The 14,878-nt window shown below is 43.1% G+C and overlaps 1 protein-coding gene across 1 annotated transcript in view; it reads left to right on the forward strand.

The window, feature by feature from the left end:
* PPIL4 (peptidylprolyl isomerase like 4) overlaps positions 1-14,878 on the forward strand; it is a 36,052-nt gene continuing 21,174 nt past the window's right edge. Inside the window, exons 1-7 of the mRNA XM_060205359.1 lie at positions 1-473; positions 6,864-6,931; positions 7,014-7,078; positions 7,978-8,095; positions 10,167-10,309; positions 11,703-11,799; positions 14,494-14,610. Coding sequence (XP_060061342.1) covers positions 404-473; positions 6,864-6,931; positions 7,014-7,078; positions 7,978-8,095; positions 10,167-10,309; positions 11,703-11,799; positions 14,494-14,610 — 678 coding nt within the window. The 5' untranslated portion in view covers positions 1-403. The remainder of the gene's footprint in view (positions 474-6,863; positions 6,932-7,013; positions 7,079-7,977; positions 8,096-10,166; positions 10,310-11,702; positions 11,800-14,493; positions 14,611-14,878) is intronic.

Genomic DNA, 14,878 nt, shown 5'->3' on the forward strand with positions numbered 1-14,878 from the left:
AGTGGGTTGCTAAAGTTTTTAATTTAATGCGACATATTAGGAATTCCCAGCCATCTTCCCCGAAGGCGGGTAAGTGGCTCCGCGATCGCCCTCCGAGGACAGAGGCAGCAGAGAAACTTCAAGAGCGCTCAGCAGTCGTCCAGCTCGTGGGATGGGCACACTGAAACGCAGAAAATTCCTTACAGACGCCCCTTCTAAGTGTCGGGGTTCCACTCCAGTCGCGGAGACCCGAGGAACTGGGCTCACGACTAGGCGCGCGGCAGCCCCGCCTGGGCGGGCGGAAGGGGGCGGTGTCTCTGAGTGATGACGTCAAAAGCGTCGCGCCCTGCGTGACGCGTGGCGTCGACGAAGCCCGGCTGCGCCTGTCAGCCCCGGCGCTTACTGCGGAGGAGGAGCGGGCGCCATGGCGGTTCTGCTGGAGACCACTCTGGGCGACGTCGTCATCGATTTGTACACCGAGGAGCGGCCGCGCGGTGAGACCCCGACCGGCCCGGCTCCCGCCGGGGCCGCGACTTCCTTTTTTCCTGATGAACCTTTTCTGTCCGCTCCCCGGAGACGACCGGCTGAAGCTTTCGGGTTACCGGTGGCCGCGACTGGGCTGTCTGAGGAACGGGCCTGGGTGGAAAAGTTTTCCTGAGGGAGCCGCGCTTGCCCCGCAGCTGGTGCCGGCCCGTCGAGTGGCGGCTGCTTGTGGCTATTAAATGCCTGTGTGTAGACGTGTGCGTGTATCTGCACGCGGAGGGAGGTGGAGCGTGCAGGTTACGAAATAAATGCGCGTGTGTATGTGTGAGGGCACATTCTGGGGATCGCGTGTGCGTGTGTGTGCGCGCGCGCGCGTGTGTGCGCCTGTGCGTGTGCGCGCGTGTGTGTGCGCGCGCGTGTGCGTGTGTCTGTGCGTGTGTGCGTGTGTGTGCCTGTGTGTGCGTGCGCGTGTGTGCGCTTGTGTGTGCGTGCGTGTGTGCGCCTGTGCGTGCGCGCGTGTGCGCGTGTGTGTGCGTGCGTGTGTGTGTGCGCGCGTGTGCGCTTGTGTGTGCGTGCGTGTGTGCGCCTGTGCGTGTGCGCGTGTGTGTGCGTGCGTGTGTGTGCGCGCGTGTGTGCGCGTGTGTGTGCATGTGTGTGCGCCTGTGCGTGCGTGTGTGTGCGCGCGTGTGTGTGCATGTGTGTGCGCCTGTGCGTGCGTGTGTGTGCGCGCGTGTGTGTGCGTGCCTGCGTGCATGTGCGTGTGTGTGTGCGTGCACCTGTGTGTGCGTGCGCGTGCGTGCGTGTGTCCATGTGTGTGCGCACGTGCGTGTGTGTGCGCACGTGCGTGTGTGTGTGTGTGTGTGTGCACGTGTGTGCATGCGTGTGCGATATGTAGGCTGCACGTACAGTGACCACAGCTTTTATGCTTCGGCTAGTGAGATGAACACGACCACTACTGTGTTCAGTGGTTTGTGCTGTGTTGCCAATAAAAAAACTTGGGAGCGGCAGGAGGATGTGCTCAGAGCGGAGTTTGCGTGTGCTTCCCGCCTGCATGCAGGAAGGGCCAGCTCCCCAGCGGCGGCGGCGGTGCACCCGGCCTTGCTGATCGTCTGTAGCGCAAGATTGTGCCGCGTCCTCGTCGTCGACAGAGCCCTGGCTGGGGCCGGATGAGGCCGATGGATGCTTTGGCTTTGGCGAGGCGACTCGCCTTTGAGGGTCTCATCTTCCATGGGGAAGGGGAACCCATTTCCCTTTTTCAAGTGTTGTGAAGTAGAAGAGTGTTTCGGTTGCCATGGAAACCGGAGGCCCGAGGGATTCTTCCTCATTGGGGGCCCAGGAGAGCAGGAGAGGAGAGTTATAGCAAGGGAAGAATGCACAACACTTGAGCTTACCGTCTCCAAGACAAGTGGCAACGAGGGCAGCAGTGTGCTTGGAATTTTCTGGAAACAACAAAGCGTCCTTTGAAAGCCTGGTCTGTGTAGTGGAGCCGCAGACTGCGAATCTGGTGTTAGTTACATGTTGCAGGTTACACATGGTGGAGAGTCTCGTCTGCCCTGTTGAGGACTAGAGTCTTTGCAGTTCTTGATTTTTTTAAAGAGGTCTTATTTCTTTTTAAGTTAATTAATTTTTCCCCCTACTTATCATTATTATTCTGCAGTTTGATTTAGAAGCAGGATGGCATGGGAAACGTGCCTTAAATTTATAGGCCACAGTATGGGGCATCTTTTGGAGCGGGGAGAATTTGGAGAATTCTGAGATTGGCTAGTCAGGAGTCCGGCCCTGGCGGAACGCAGAGTTTATCAGAGAGGAGATGCGCTGTATTTACATGACACTCCCGGTTTATTCCACACTCAGTTGCACATCTGTGCGCTCTGATAGTGTAGCCTGTCTTACACACTTCTCTCCACTGTTGTCCCCATGGCAGCTTTTCTGCTTATCACTCAAATTGCCTTACAAGTATGAGTTCTTCTGTGAAGGTTTTCATCGTCTCTAAGCAGAGTTCAACTTGTGTTTTTTTTTCATCTCTGTCATAGCTCTTTTTATTTATTTATTTATTTATTTATTTATTTTTAATCATTTATTTATTTGTTGGATAAAGACACTCAGAAATCGAGAGGAAAGAGAGAGAGAGAGGGTGAGAGACAGAGAGACACCTGCAACACTGCTTCACCACTTGCAAAGCTTTCCCCCTGCAGGTGGGGGCTGGGGGCTCAAACCTGGGTCCTTGCTCACTGTAACATGTGCACTCAACCAGGTGCGCCACCACCCGGTCCCGCATAGCTCTTTTTATAAAGTACACAGTGTGTTTTATTATACTTATCTGTTGACCTGAAATCACTTGGCAAGGCTTGTTTGATCTCAAGAATGTGAAGTTCAGGAGAACAAGGACTGCGCCTTTCTTATCTCTATATCCTGAACACCCAGTACAAAGCCTGCCACTTTGAGGTCACGCACTGAAGAAGACACACTTGACTAGTGATTTATATATGTTATATTAGGACTCTGTGCAGGTGATTCAGTATAAGTCAAAACTTGCTAAGTAGAAACATACTTGATTGCATCATGTGACTGGGGGAAGCGTGCCTTCAACAATGGTTTGATTCATGCACTCAAAGGATGCTATAGGGAATTGTATTTTTATAAAAATATTTACTTATTTATTTATGAGAGTGAGAGGGGAGAGAGAACCTGAGCATGAATCTGGCACATGTGGTGCGGGGAATTAAACGCCAGACTTCATACACAAGATCCCAATTCCGGGAGTCAGTGGAGGCAAACCTGGTTGAGTGCACACATTATCTTGTGCAAGGACCGAGTTCCAACCGCCACTCCCCACCTGCAGGGGGATGCCTCATGAGTGGTGAAACAGGTCTGCAGGTGTCTCTCTCTCTCTTTTCTCTCCCCTCCCCCATCTCCATCTTTCTCAGTTTCTCTCTGTCCTGTCCCTTGGGAGCAGTGGGTTTGTATTGTCTACCCCATCAATAATCTTGGTGGCAATGAGAAAAAAAGAGAGAAGAGAGAGCCCAGTGCTTTATTCACTATGCCACCTCTTGGGCTGCGGGACTTGTATGTGTGTGTTTGATAGAGACAGAAAGAATCAAAGAGAACCCAGCACCAAAGCTTCCTCAATGTAGTGGGGGCTGGGATTGAACCTGGGCCATGTACATAGCAAAGAAGTGCATTATCCAAGTGAGGTGTTTATTGGACCTGGAATTGCATTTTAAAAACATTATTATTATTATTTTGCCTCCAGGGTTGTTGCTGAGGCTCTGTGCCTGCACTATGAATCCACTGCTCCTGAAAGCTATTTTTTTCTTTTTGTTGCCCTTGTTGTTTATCATTGTTATTATTGTTGTTATTGCTGTCGTTTTTATTGGATAGGAGAGAAATCGAGAGAGGACAGGAAGAAAGATGGAGGAGAGAAAGAGAGACAGCTGCAGACCTGCTTCACCGCTCGTGAAGTGACCCCCCTAAAGGTGGGGAGCCGGGGGCTGGAACCAGGATCCTTACGCTGGTCCTTGTGCTTTGCACCATGTTGGTTTAACTCCCTACAATACCGCCCAGCCCCAGGAATTGTATTTTTTTTTTTTTAATTTTTTATTTAAGAAAGGATTAGTGAACAAAAGCATAAGGTAGGAGGGGTACAACTCCACACAATTCCCACCACCCAATCCCCATAACCCACCCCCTCCCATGGTAGCCTTCCCATTCTCTAGCCCTCTGGGAGCATGGACCCAGGGTCGTTGAGGGTTGCAGAAGGTAGAGGGTCTGGCTTCTGTAATTGCTTCCCCGCTGAACCATGGGCGTTGACTGGTCGGTCCATACTCCCAGTCTGCCTCTCTCTTTCCCTAGTAAGGTGTGTCTCTGGGGAAGCTGAGCTCCAGGACACATTGGTGGGGTCTTCAATCCAGGGAAGCCTAGCCAGCATCCTGGTGGCATCTGGAACCTGGTGATTGAAAAGAGAGTTAACATACAAAGCCAAACAATTTGTTGAGCAATCATGGATCCCAAGTTTGGAATAGTGGAGAGGAAGTGTTAGGGAGGTACTCACTGCAAACTCTAGTGTAATCCTGCTTTCAGGTATATATTTTGCAGTAGTTTATGGATACGTGTGCACATACGCTCTCTCTCACAGAAACTGGTGTATGTCTAGGTTATGGGACTTTGTTAGAAAGTGAACTACCTGAGATGAAATTAGAGTGTACTATAAAAGGAAAGGTCTCACCTGAGTAATGAAGCTGAAGGGTTGTCATTCCACACGTGAAGTCTCTGGATACACTCTGAGGTGAAGCATGTTGAGATGGCAATCGTTGCTTTGGTTAGGTTGTGATCGGCGGATGCAATATTATTTGGTATGGATTGGGAGATGCATACGGGAAAGTGAGCCCTATCCAAGGGTGCCAGGACTGGGGGAAGTAGGGGCTCTATAGTGAAGATGTGAGGTTCCTGCTGTCTTAGGGTTCAAAAAGACAATCAATAGTTAATATTATCATGTATATATATATTTTTTTTATCTCATGGTTTTACTTTCCCTTGGAGGTGGTTTTAATTTTTTCTTATGGAGCAGTATCTAGCAAATGAGTGGGCTGTTTTCCCTAGGGTTGTGAGGAATTAAAAGGGAGGTAGGGTCATCCCAGCTAAGGGACACAGAATGGACCAGCTGCATTTCTCCAAAGATAGACACTAAAACAAAAATCCACCTCTATGGTATCTTATTTGTAAGCATGTAATTGCTGATCTACTTATAGGCTGACTACTTGCCAGTCTGTAGTTAACATACCCAGATCCAAGCTTATTTTCCTTCCTTCCCTTTCTCTCTCATTATGAGCACTGCTCAGCTCTGGCTTACAGTGGTGCTAGGGATTGAATTTAGAACCTCTGACGCCTCAGGCATGAAAATCTGTTACATAAAAAGCTGCACTGTTATTACAATAGGCTTGAGAACTTATTAGTATGTCTCTCTACAACGAGTCTACAAACTCTGAGGGCAGGAACTATAGCTAATGGCACTGTGACAACAGCACCAAGTACTGTTGATGTTGATTGGATAAGTAGGTGAATTTATGTGAGAAGGCTGGTACACAGCAAATGTATGGATTTTTGGTGAAGGATACGCAGTCACTGTAAAAATAATTGGTCACAGGGACTGGGAGATAACTCAGTAAGTAGAGTGCATGTCTGACTATGCTTGAGGCTGTGAGTTTGACCGCTGACCTTGTGTGGGCATACCACAGACAACTCCAAGGGGGAGTTCCTTGGGTGGTGAAGTAGTGTTTTGGTGACACCCCCCACCCCCCAGATAGAGAATAAAGCATGTGGAGGGCATACAAAGCAGGAGGTCCAGAGTTTAGAGTTTAATCCCTGGCATCACATGTGCCAGAGTGATGCTGTTTTCCCTGCCACCTCTTTCACTGATAAAGAATTTTTTTTTTTTAAGAATTTATTTGGGAGTCGGGTGGTAACGCAGCGGATTAGTGCAGGTGGCGCAAAGCGAAAGGACTGGAGTAAGGATCCTGGTTCAAGCCTGAGATTCCCCACCTGCAGGGGAGTCGCTTCACAGGCGGTGAAGCAGGTCTGCAGGGTCTATCTTTCTCTCCCCCTCTCTGTCTTCCCCTCCTGTCTCCATTTCTCTCTGTCCTATCCAACAACGACATCAGTAATAAATACAATAATAAAAAAATAAGGGCAACAAAAGTAAATATTTTTTAAAATAAAAAATTTATTTATTTATTTATTCATGAGAGAGATAGGAGGAGAGAAAGAACCAGACATCACTCTGGTACATGTGCTGCCGGGGATTGAACTCAGGACCTCATGGTTAAGAATCCAGTGCTTTATCCACTGTGCCACCTTCCAGACCACAGAAATAAATCTTTATAGAAATGTAAAGTAAATATTGGACTGGGAACTAGCCCAGCAGTATTATACATGGCCCAACCATGAATCAGAGCTGAGCTCTCTAGTAAAAAAAGGGGGGGGGGCAGCGCTTGGTGACACACTTGGTTGAGCTTACATGTTACAGTGCACAAGGACCCAGGTTTGAGCCCTTGGTTCCTACTTGCAAGAGGAAAGCTTTGCGAGCAGTGAAGCAATGCTGCAGGTGTCTCTCTGTCTCTGTCCCTATCACCCCCTTCCTTCTCGACTCCTGGCTGTCTCTATCCAATAAATAAAGATAATAAAAACAAACTTAAAAAATTAAAAAAAAAAGAGAACAAGACATCTCCCCCACTAAAATACTGTCTCTTTTTTAAGGCTTACTGCTATTACTGTGGCTTTGAATGTTTGACCATCTTAGGGAGCATTTTGTTTGATAATTAAAAAATTAAATCATATTAACTGCTTTTACTTACTTGAAGATACTTGTGAACTTCTGTGCTAATTTAGTATTTACTTTCTTTCAGCCTGCTTGAATTTCCTGAAATTGTGCAAAATAAAATATTATAATTATTGCCTTATTCACAATGTCCAGGTGAGTTGGATGATAGTCTGGTCTTTTGCTATTAGAGCCATCTCCCAAACTCTGAATTAACAAAGTATTTTATATCTTATAGAGGGATTTTATTATACAAACTGGTGATCCTACAGGAACTGGTCGTGGAGGAGAGTCTGTCTTTGGGTAAGTTATTTTATTTTAGTAAATGTTATTTATGGATTTATTAGATACAGAGAAATTGAGAGGGGAGCAGGGAGAGAGACAAGTAGAGATAGAAAGACACCTACTGGGGGTCAGGCAGTGTAGTGGGTTAAGCACACATGGTGTGAAGCTCAAGAATCCTGGTTCAAACCCCCGGCTCCCCACCTGCAGGGGTAAAGCAGGTCTGCAGTGTCTTTCTCCCCACCCCCCCATCTTCCCCTCTGCTTTCGATTTCTCTCTGTCCTACCCAACAATAACAACAGCAATAACAACAAGGGCAACAAAAATGGGGGAAAAAGTGGCCTCCAGGAGCAGTGGATTTGTAATGCAGGCTCTGAGCCCCAGCGGTCATCCTGGAGAAAATAAAGGAAGGAAGGAAGGAAGGAAGGAAGGAAGGAAGGAAGGAAGGAAGGAAGGAAGGCAGGCAACCTATAGCACTGCACCAATTGTGACCCCCCCCAACCTCTCAGGTGGGAACTGGGAGTTTGAACCTGGGTCCTTGTGAATTGTGATAATGTGTACTCAACCAGGTGCACCACTACCTGTCCTCCTGTTTGTTTGTTTGTTTTTGCCTCCAGGGTTATTGCTGGGGCTCGGTGCCTGCACCACAAATCCACTAGTGCAGTGACAAAAATAAATAAATAAATAAATAAATAAATAAATAACCTTTTAATAGCTAGCATATTTTCATCTGTATTTTAAAATACTGTTCAAGAGCAGATTTCCTTTTCCCAAGTCCCTTAAATATCTCTAGCTAAAAGGGAGTATTTTAAATCATAGTGGCATTTCTATGAAAAAATAATAGTGAATATATTATTAGTTCTGTTACATTTCATTTTGAGAGTGCTTCTGCTTTATGATCTTATTATATATGCTTTCAGTCAACTGTATGGTGACCAAGCAAGCTTTTTTGAGGCAGAAAAAGTGCCAAGAATTAAGCACAAGAAGAAAGGCACTGTGTCTATGGTGAACAATGGCAGTGACCAGCATGGATCTCAGGTTAGGGGATGGGTGTGAATGCGAGTCTTCATTTATTTTATTGTGTATGTATGTGTGCGTGTGTGTGTGTGTCTATACAATTTCATTTATTATTAACAGTGTGTTACAAGATTGTGAAATTACAGTGTATAGCTCCACACCACACCCACCACCAAAGTTCCATATCCCCTCACCCCCACTTCCCAAAGATAACCAGCATAGTTCTCACAAGTCTTATAAACAATTTGCTTGTGATCCGGGAGGTGGCACAGTGGTAAAGTTTTGGACTCTCAAGCATGAGGTCCCGAGTTTGATCCCCGGCAGCACATGTGCCAGAGTGATGTCTGGTTCTTTCTCCTCCTGTCTTCCTCATAAATAAATAAAATCTTTAAAAAAATAACTATTTTCTATATTAAAAAACCTTATTTGTTTTATTCTTCTAAATGTAAGATGTATCCACTACGAGAGATTTATTGAAAAAATACAGAAGAAAATACTATGTCCAATTTTATGTGCTATCACTATTCATATCTTCAACATAGTTAATACTGTTTCCTTTTAATGTTTATTATTTATTTCAAACGGGACATGCTGAACACCATTCGTTTATAGTCTTACTTAATCCTTGAGCAGTCTTTTTAAGGGTAGAGACTTTTTCATCGCTCTCACAGTTTATATGTTAAAAAACTGAGAATTAGTTTATTCAAGTACTTTAAATAATCAAGGGAACATTTGTGTATGTGTTGATACTTTTATACATAAGCCTCCTACTTTTACTAAGCAAATTCTGGGTTTCAAAAACATCATGCGGGAGTCGGGCTGTAGTGCAGCGGGTTAAGCGCAGGTGGCGCAAAGCACAAGGACCGGCATAAGGATGCTGGTTCGAACCCCGGCTCCCCACCTGCAGGGGAATCGCTTCACAGGCGGTGAAGCAGGTCTGCAGGTGTCTATCTTTCTCTCCTCCTCTCTGTCTTCCCCTCCTCTCTCCATTTCTCTCTGTCCTATCCAACAACGACAACAACAATAATAACTACAATAATAAAACAACAAGGGCAACAAAAGGGGATAAATAAATAATAAAAGTAAAATAAAAATTAAAAACAAAACAAAACAAAACATCATGCTGGTTTTATATTTATAAACAAGAAAATGCTCCACAAAAAATAGTCAAGTATTAAAACAAATTAATGTCTTACAGACTCTGGGAAAAAGAATTTTCAGCAGAGTATAAAATTTGAAATACTTTTTATTTATTTATTTATTATTTATTAATTTATTATTTATTAATTTATTCCCTTTTGTTTCCCTTGTTGTAGCCTTGTGGTTATTGTTGTTGTTGATGTCGTTCATTGTTAGATAGGACAAAGAGAAATGGAGAGGGGGGAAAGACAGGGGGAGAGAAAGATAGACACCTGCAGACCTGCTTCACCGCTTGTGAAGCAATGCCCCTGCAGGTGGGGAGCTGGGGATAGTTTTTTTGTTTTTTTTTAAGAATTTATTTATTTATTCATGAGAAAGGAGCACTGAGTGAAAGAATCAGACATCACTCTGGTACATTTGCTGCCGGGGATTGAACTTGGGACCTCCTAGTTTGGAATCCAATGCTTTATCCACTGCGCCACCTCCCAGACCACTCTTTTACTTAGTCTTTTAAAAAAATATTTCATTTATTTACTAATGAGAGGGATAAGAGAAGAGAGAGAGAGAACCAGGCATCCCTCTTGTACATGTGCTGCCAGGGGTTGAACTCAGGACCTCTTGAAAGAAAGTCCAATGCTTTATCCACTGTGTCATCTCCCAGACCACTCTTTTATTTAGTCATTACTGTGGAATAGCTTAGAATGTCACTTCTGCTTGAAACAACACAACTGATAACTAAGAAAGGAAATGTCATTTGTATTATAAAATTTTTGTTTTAACAAAAATTCCTTAAACTTTGGATAAAACTACATTTTACTGAGTGTTAGTAACAAACGGGTAAAAATAAGTTAATGTAGAGTCTTTTATGTGTTTCTTGTCAGTCTATAACTGATTTAAGTTTGAATTGTATACATATCTAGTATAAAGTTGTATTTTGTGTTTTTCTGTGTAGTTTCTTATTACTACAGGAGATAATCTGGATTACCTTGATGGTGTTCATACAGTATTTGGAGAAGTAACAGAAGGCATGGACATAATTAAGAAAATTAATGAGACCTTTGTTGACAAGGACTTTGTCCCATATCAAGATATCAGGTATGGTTACAATTTGCTGTCTGAATGTACTGTGTGAATGTACTGTATTTTTCCAAACCATGATATTATAACATATAATGGTGCTAGCATGTATTGGGACTAGATTTTGAATAATTCCAAAGTGTGAATCAATATCAGACTGTTAGTCATTTAACTAAAACAAAAAAAAAATCTTATTTATTATTTTTCAATGAAGGGGGCTTGGGGGGAGAGAGACAGACAGACAGACACCAGGGACTAGGTGGTGGCACACCTGGTTGAGCGTACATGTTACAGTGCTCAAGGACCCAGAGCCCCTGGTCCCCAGTTGCAGGGGGAAAGCTTTGCGAGTGGTGAAGCAGGGCTGCAGGTCTCTCCCTCTATCACCCCCTTTCCTCTCGATTTCTGGCTGTGTCTATCCAATAAATATAATAAAATTTTAAAAACTGTTTAGTTAAAAAAAAAGGAGAGAGAGAGGGAGAGAGGGAGACCGACCCCAGAGCACTATTCAGCTCTGGTTTATGTTGCTAATGGGGATTGAACCTGGGACTGTGGAGCCTCAGGTATAACCATTATACTGTTTCTCCAGCCCTTATTAGTTGTCTAATAAAAGGAATCTTTTGTCTTTTTATACTGTACTTAACTTCTTACACTTGCTTATGTTAGAAGTAACTTTAACCCTTTATTTTTTGTTATTTAATTTTTTTTTTTATTTTTTTTTACCAGAGCTCACTGTTTAGCTCTGGTTTCTGGTGATGGGGGATTGAATCTGGGACCTTGGAGCCTCAGGTCTGAAGCCTTTTTTCATAGTCATTATGCTATTTTCCCAATCTAGTCATTTAAGTTTTAGGTTTTTTTTTCTTTTTAAACATTGAGTCATTTTTTAATTCTTTTATTCTTTTTTTAGAATATTTTATTTAATTTATTCCCTGTTTTATTGTTGTAGTTTAAAAAATATTTTATTTTATTTATTCCCTGTTTTATTGTTGTAGTTATTATTATTGTTGTCGTCATTGTTGGATAGGACAGAGAGAAATGGAGAGAGGAGGGGAAGACAGAGAGGGGGAGAGAAAGATAGACACCTGCAGACCTGCTTCACTGCCTGTGAAGCGACTCCCCTGCAGGTGGGGAGCCAGGGTTCGGACCAGGTGTTTTTTTTTTCTTCTTAGTGTGTAAGTGATTGGGAAATATGGCAGTGTACCAAGATTTAGATGTTTAGAGTAGTAAACATATCAAAGAATGACAAGCATACTAATTTGCAAGTATACTCTAGTTGTATTCTTGTGTAATGAAATTTCATATATATATATTTGTCATTAGAGAGCTTTAGACACTTGCCATTATACTTATCTAAACAAAAATACAGAGTTTGAGTTAACATAAATGTAATGTTGACTTTGATTTATTTTGTAAGGATAAACCATACGGTGATTTTAGATGATCCATTTGATGACCCTCCTGATTTATTAATTCCTGATCGATCACCAGAACCTACTCGAGAACAGCTAGATGTAAGTAGGCCCTAATGTGATTTTATTACTACACAAGCTGTATATTAATGAATTAATATACACTAATGCTATTCATAGAATTAACTTATTTTATTTATTTATTTATTTATTTATTTATTTTTGCCTCCAGGGTTATTGCTGGGGCTCGGTGCCTACACTACAAATCCACTGCTCCTGGAGGCTATTTTTTCCCTTTTGTTGCCCTTGTTGTATATTGTTATTGTTATTATTGTTGTTATTGCTGTCATTGTTGGATAGGACAAATAGGAAAATCGAGAGAGGAGGGGAAGACAGAGGGGGAGAGAAAGACAGATACTTGTAGACCTGCTTCACCGCTTGTGAAGCGACCTCCCTGCAGGTGGGAAGCTGGGGGCTCGAACAGGATCCTTGTGCTTTGCGCCATGTGTGCTTAATCCCCATGCAGTACCACCCAGCCCCCAGAATTAACTTTCTAGTTTACTGAAACCATTTTCAGAATGATTGTTTTGTTTGATCAGTTATACTAGAACAAGCCTCATGTTCTTTTTCTTCACAGAAATACTTATTTTTTTTCTAGTTATCTTTTCATTTCTTTTATTTCCTTTATTATTTTTTAAATTTTTCTATTCTACTGGAATAACCTTAAGCTGCTTATAACAATAGTTCTGGAAACCTTTTTACTGGGGGTGGTAGATAGCATAATGGTTATGCAAAGAGATTCTCATGCCTGAGGTTCTGAAATCCCAGGTTCAATCTCCCTCCCACCATAAACCAGAGCTGAGCAGTGCTCTGGTTACTAGAAACCTTTCTTTCTTTCTTAAAAAATATTTTATTTATTTATTAATGAGAATGATGAGGAGAGAAAGAAAGAACCAGACATCACACTGGTACATGTGCTGCCAGGGGTTGAACTCAGGACCTTATGCTTGAGAGTTCAGTGCTTTATCCATTACACCTCCTCCAGGATCACATGTTATTATTATTTTTTAAGGATTTATTTATTTATGAAAAAAGAGGGATTGAGAAAGAGAGAGGCCATAGCACCAGTCAGCTCTGCCATATGGTGCTACAAGTTACTCAACTTTCAACCTCTGGAGCCTCTGACATATAAATTGGTGCTTTACCAAGCAGATCTATCTCCCCAGCTTGAATACCTTAGAAATGCTATATGTATATGAATACCTTAGAAATGCTTTTCTTATCTCTTAACTAGATAAGGGTATAGCTTTCAGGTTAAGCTAATCTGTCTTGGAAGGAAACTTTGCAACTTTGGGTTGCAAACTTTAAAAAATTAATGAATTTCCTTTGGAGCTGGGGCTTGTGTATGAGCAGTTTCACTGGTCCAGATAGAGACAGGGGAGACACCACAGCATCAGAGTTCATTGGTGCCATAGAGCCTCCCTGGTGCTGCTGGGTCTTAAACCTGGGCTGTGTGCCTGGCAAGCGTGTACCCTATCTGGTGAGCTACATCTCCAACCTAGTGATTTTAAAGTATACATTTCTACTCACTGAATTCTTGTTTCAAATGGGATTTGGTACCTAATCTCTTTTTTTTAATTTTTAAGAACTATTATTTTGGGGGGGGAAGAGGTGGTGCCTCTGGTGAAGCGCACACAGTACAGTATGCAAGGACCTGGGTTCAAAGCCCCTAATCCCCACCTGCAGGGGGAAAGCTTCATGAGAGGTATAGCAGAGCTGCAGGTGTCTCTCTGTCTCTTTCCCTCTATCTCCCCCTCCTTTCTCAATTTGTCTCTATCTAATAATAAATAAATATTACAAAAAAAGAGACTGAAACTGAGACCTCAGAGCCTTAGGCACAAAAGTCTTAATAAAAGTATTATTTATGGGAGTCGGGTGGTAGCGCAGCGGATTAAGCGCAGGTGGCTCAAAGCGCAGGGACCAGCTTAAGGATCCCAGTTCGAGCCCCTTGCTCCCCACCTGCAAGGGAGTCACTTCACAGGCGGTGAAGCAGGTGTGCAGGTGTCTGTCTTTCTCTCCCCCTCTCTGTCTTCCTCTCCTCTCTCCATTTCTCTTTGTCCTATCCAACAACGACGACAACAATAATAACTACAACAACAATAAAACAACAAGGGCAACAAAAGAGAATAAATAAATAAAATAAAATATTAAAAAATATATTATTTATTTATTGTTGAATCGAGACAGAGAAATTGAGGGGGGAAGGAAAGAGGGGGTGAGACAGAAAGATGCCTTAGCACTCTAGCACTGCTTCAGCACTTGTGAAGCTTTTCCCCTGTAGGTGGGGACCAGGGGTTTGGACCTGCATCCTTGCACACTGTGATGTGTACACTTACCAGTTGTGCCACTGCCTGGCCCTGGTACCTAATTTCTAAAAGCACTTTACCGTTTACATTAAGCACTTAATTGGTACCAGTAAGTTTGTATGCAAATGCTTATTTTGACTTTTTTTGTTTGTTTATGGTTGTCATTGGGGCTTCATTACTCTAGGCTGCTTTTTCAGATAGAAGGGCAGAGATAGACAAAGAAAACCACCACAGCACTGAAAGAGACTATCTGTCTGAGAGAGAGTGAGAGACATTCAGACTATAACATTGCAGTTTCTGCCATGGGAGCTGGGGGTTAGTTGCTTTTATGACATTAGTGGAACTAAGAGTAAAGCATAATATCTCCTGTGTTTCTTAGATTTTATTATTCTTTAAATATATGTATACATGAGTAACTGCTCCCTTACAGAGTGGCCGAATAGGAGCAGATGAAGAAATTGATGACTTTAAAGGAAGATCAGCTGAAGAAGTAGAAGAAATAAAGGCTGAAAAAGAGGCTAAAACTCAAGCTATTCTCCTAGAAATGGTAAGATAACTATCTTTGTTTTAATGATTACACTGCAATGTATTTAATGCCTGAGTGAGTTTACTGTCTTTAAATTTTTTAAATTTAAAATTTTTTAAATTTTAAATTTTGTTGGTATTCTTCATAGTGGCTTCCCCCCCATCTCTAGTTGATTGTGGGTTAGTCCTGCTAGTTTGGCGGGCCGCTTGTCCCCGCCCCAAGGAACCCCGAGAGAGTTCCAGAGTTCTAGAGTGACAGAGTTAGAGAGTGCTTGGCGCCGCCGCGGGGG

The sequence above is a fragment of the Erinaceus europaeus genome, chromosome 13 (genome assembly GCF_950295315.1).
Source record: "Erinaceus europaeus chromosome 13, mEriEur2.1, whole genome shotgun sequence".
NCBI classification, from domain to species: domain Eukaryota; kingdom Metazoa; phylum Chordata; class Mammalia; order Eulipotyphla; family Erinaceidae; genus Erinaceus; species Erinaceus europaeus.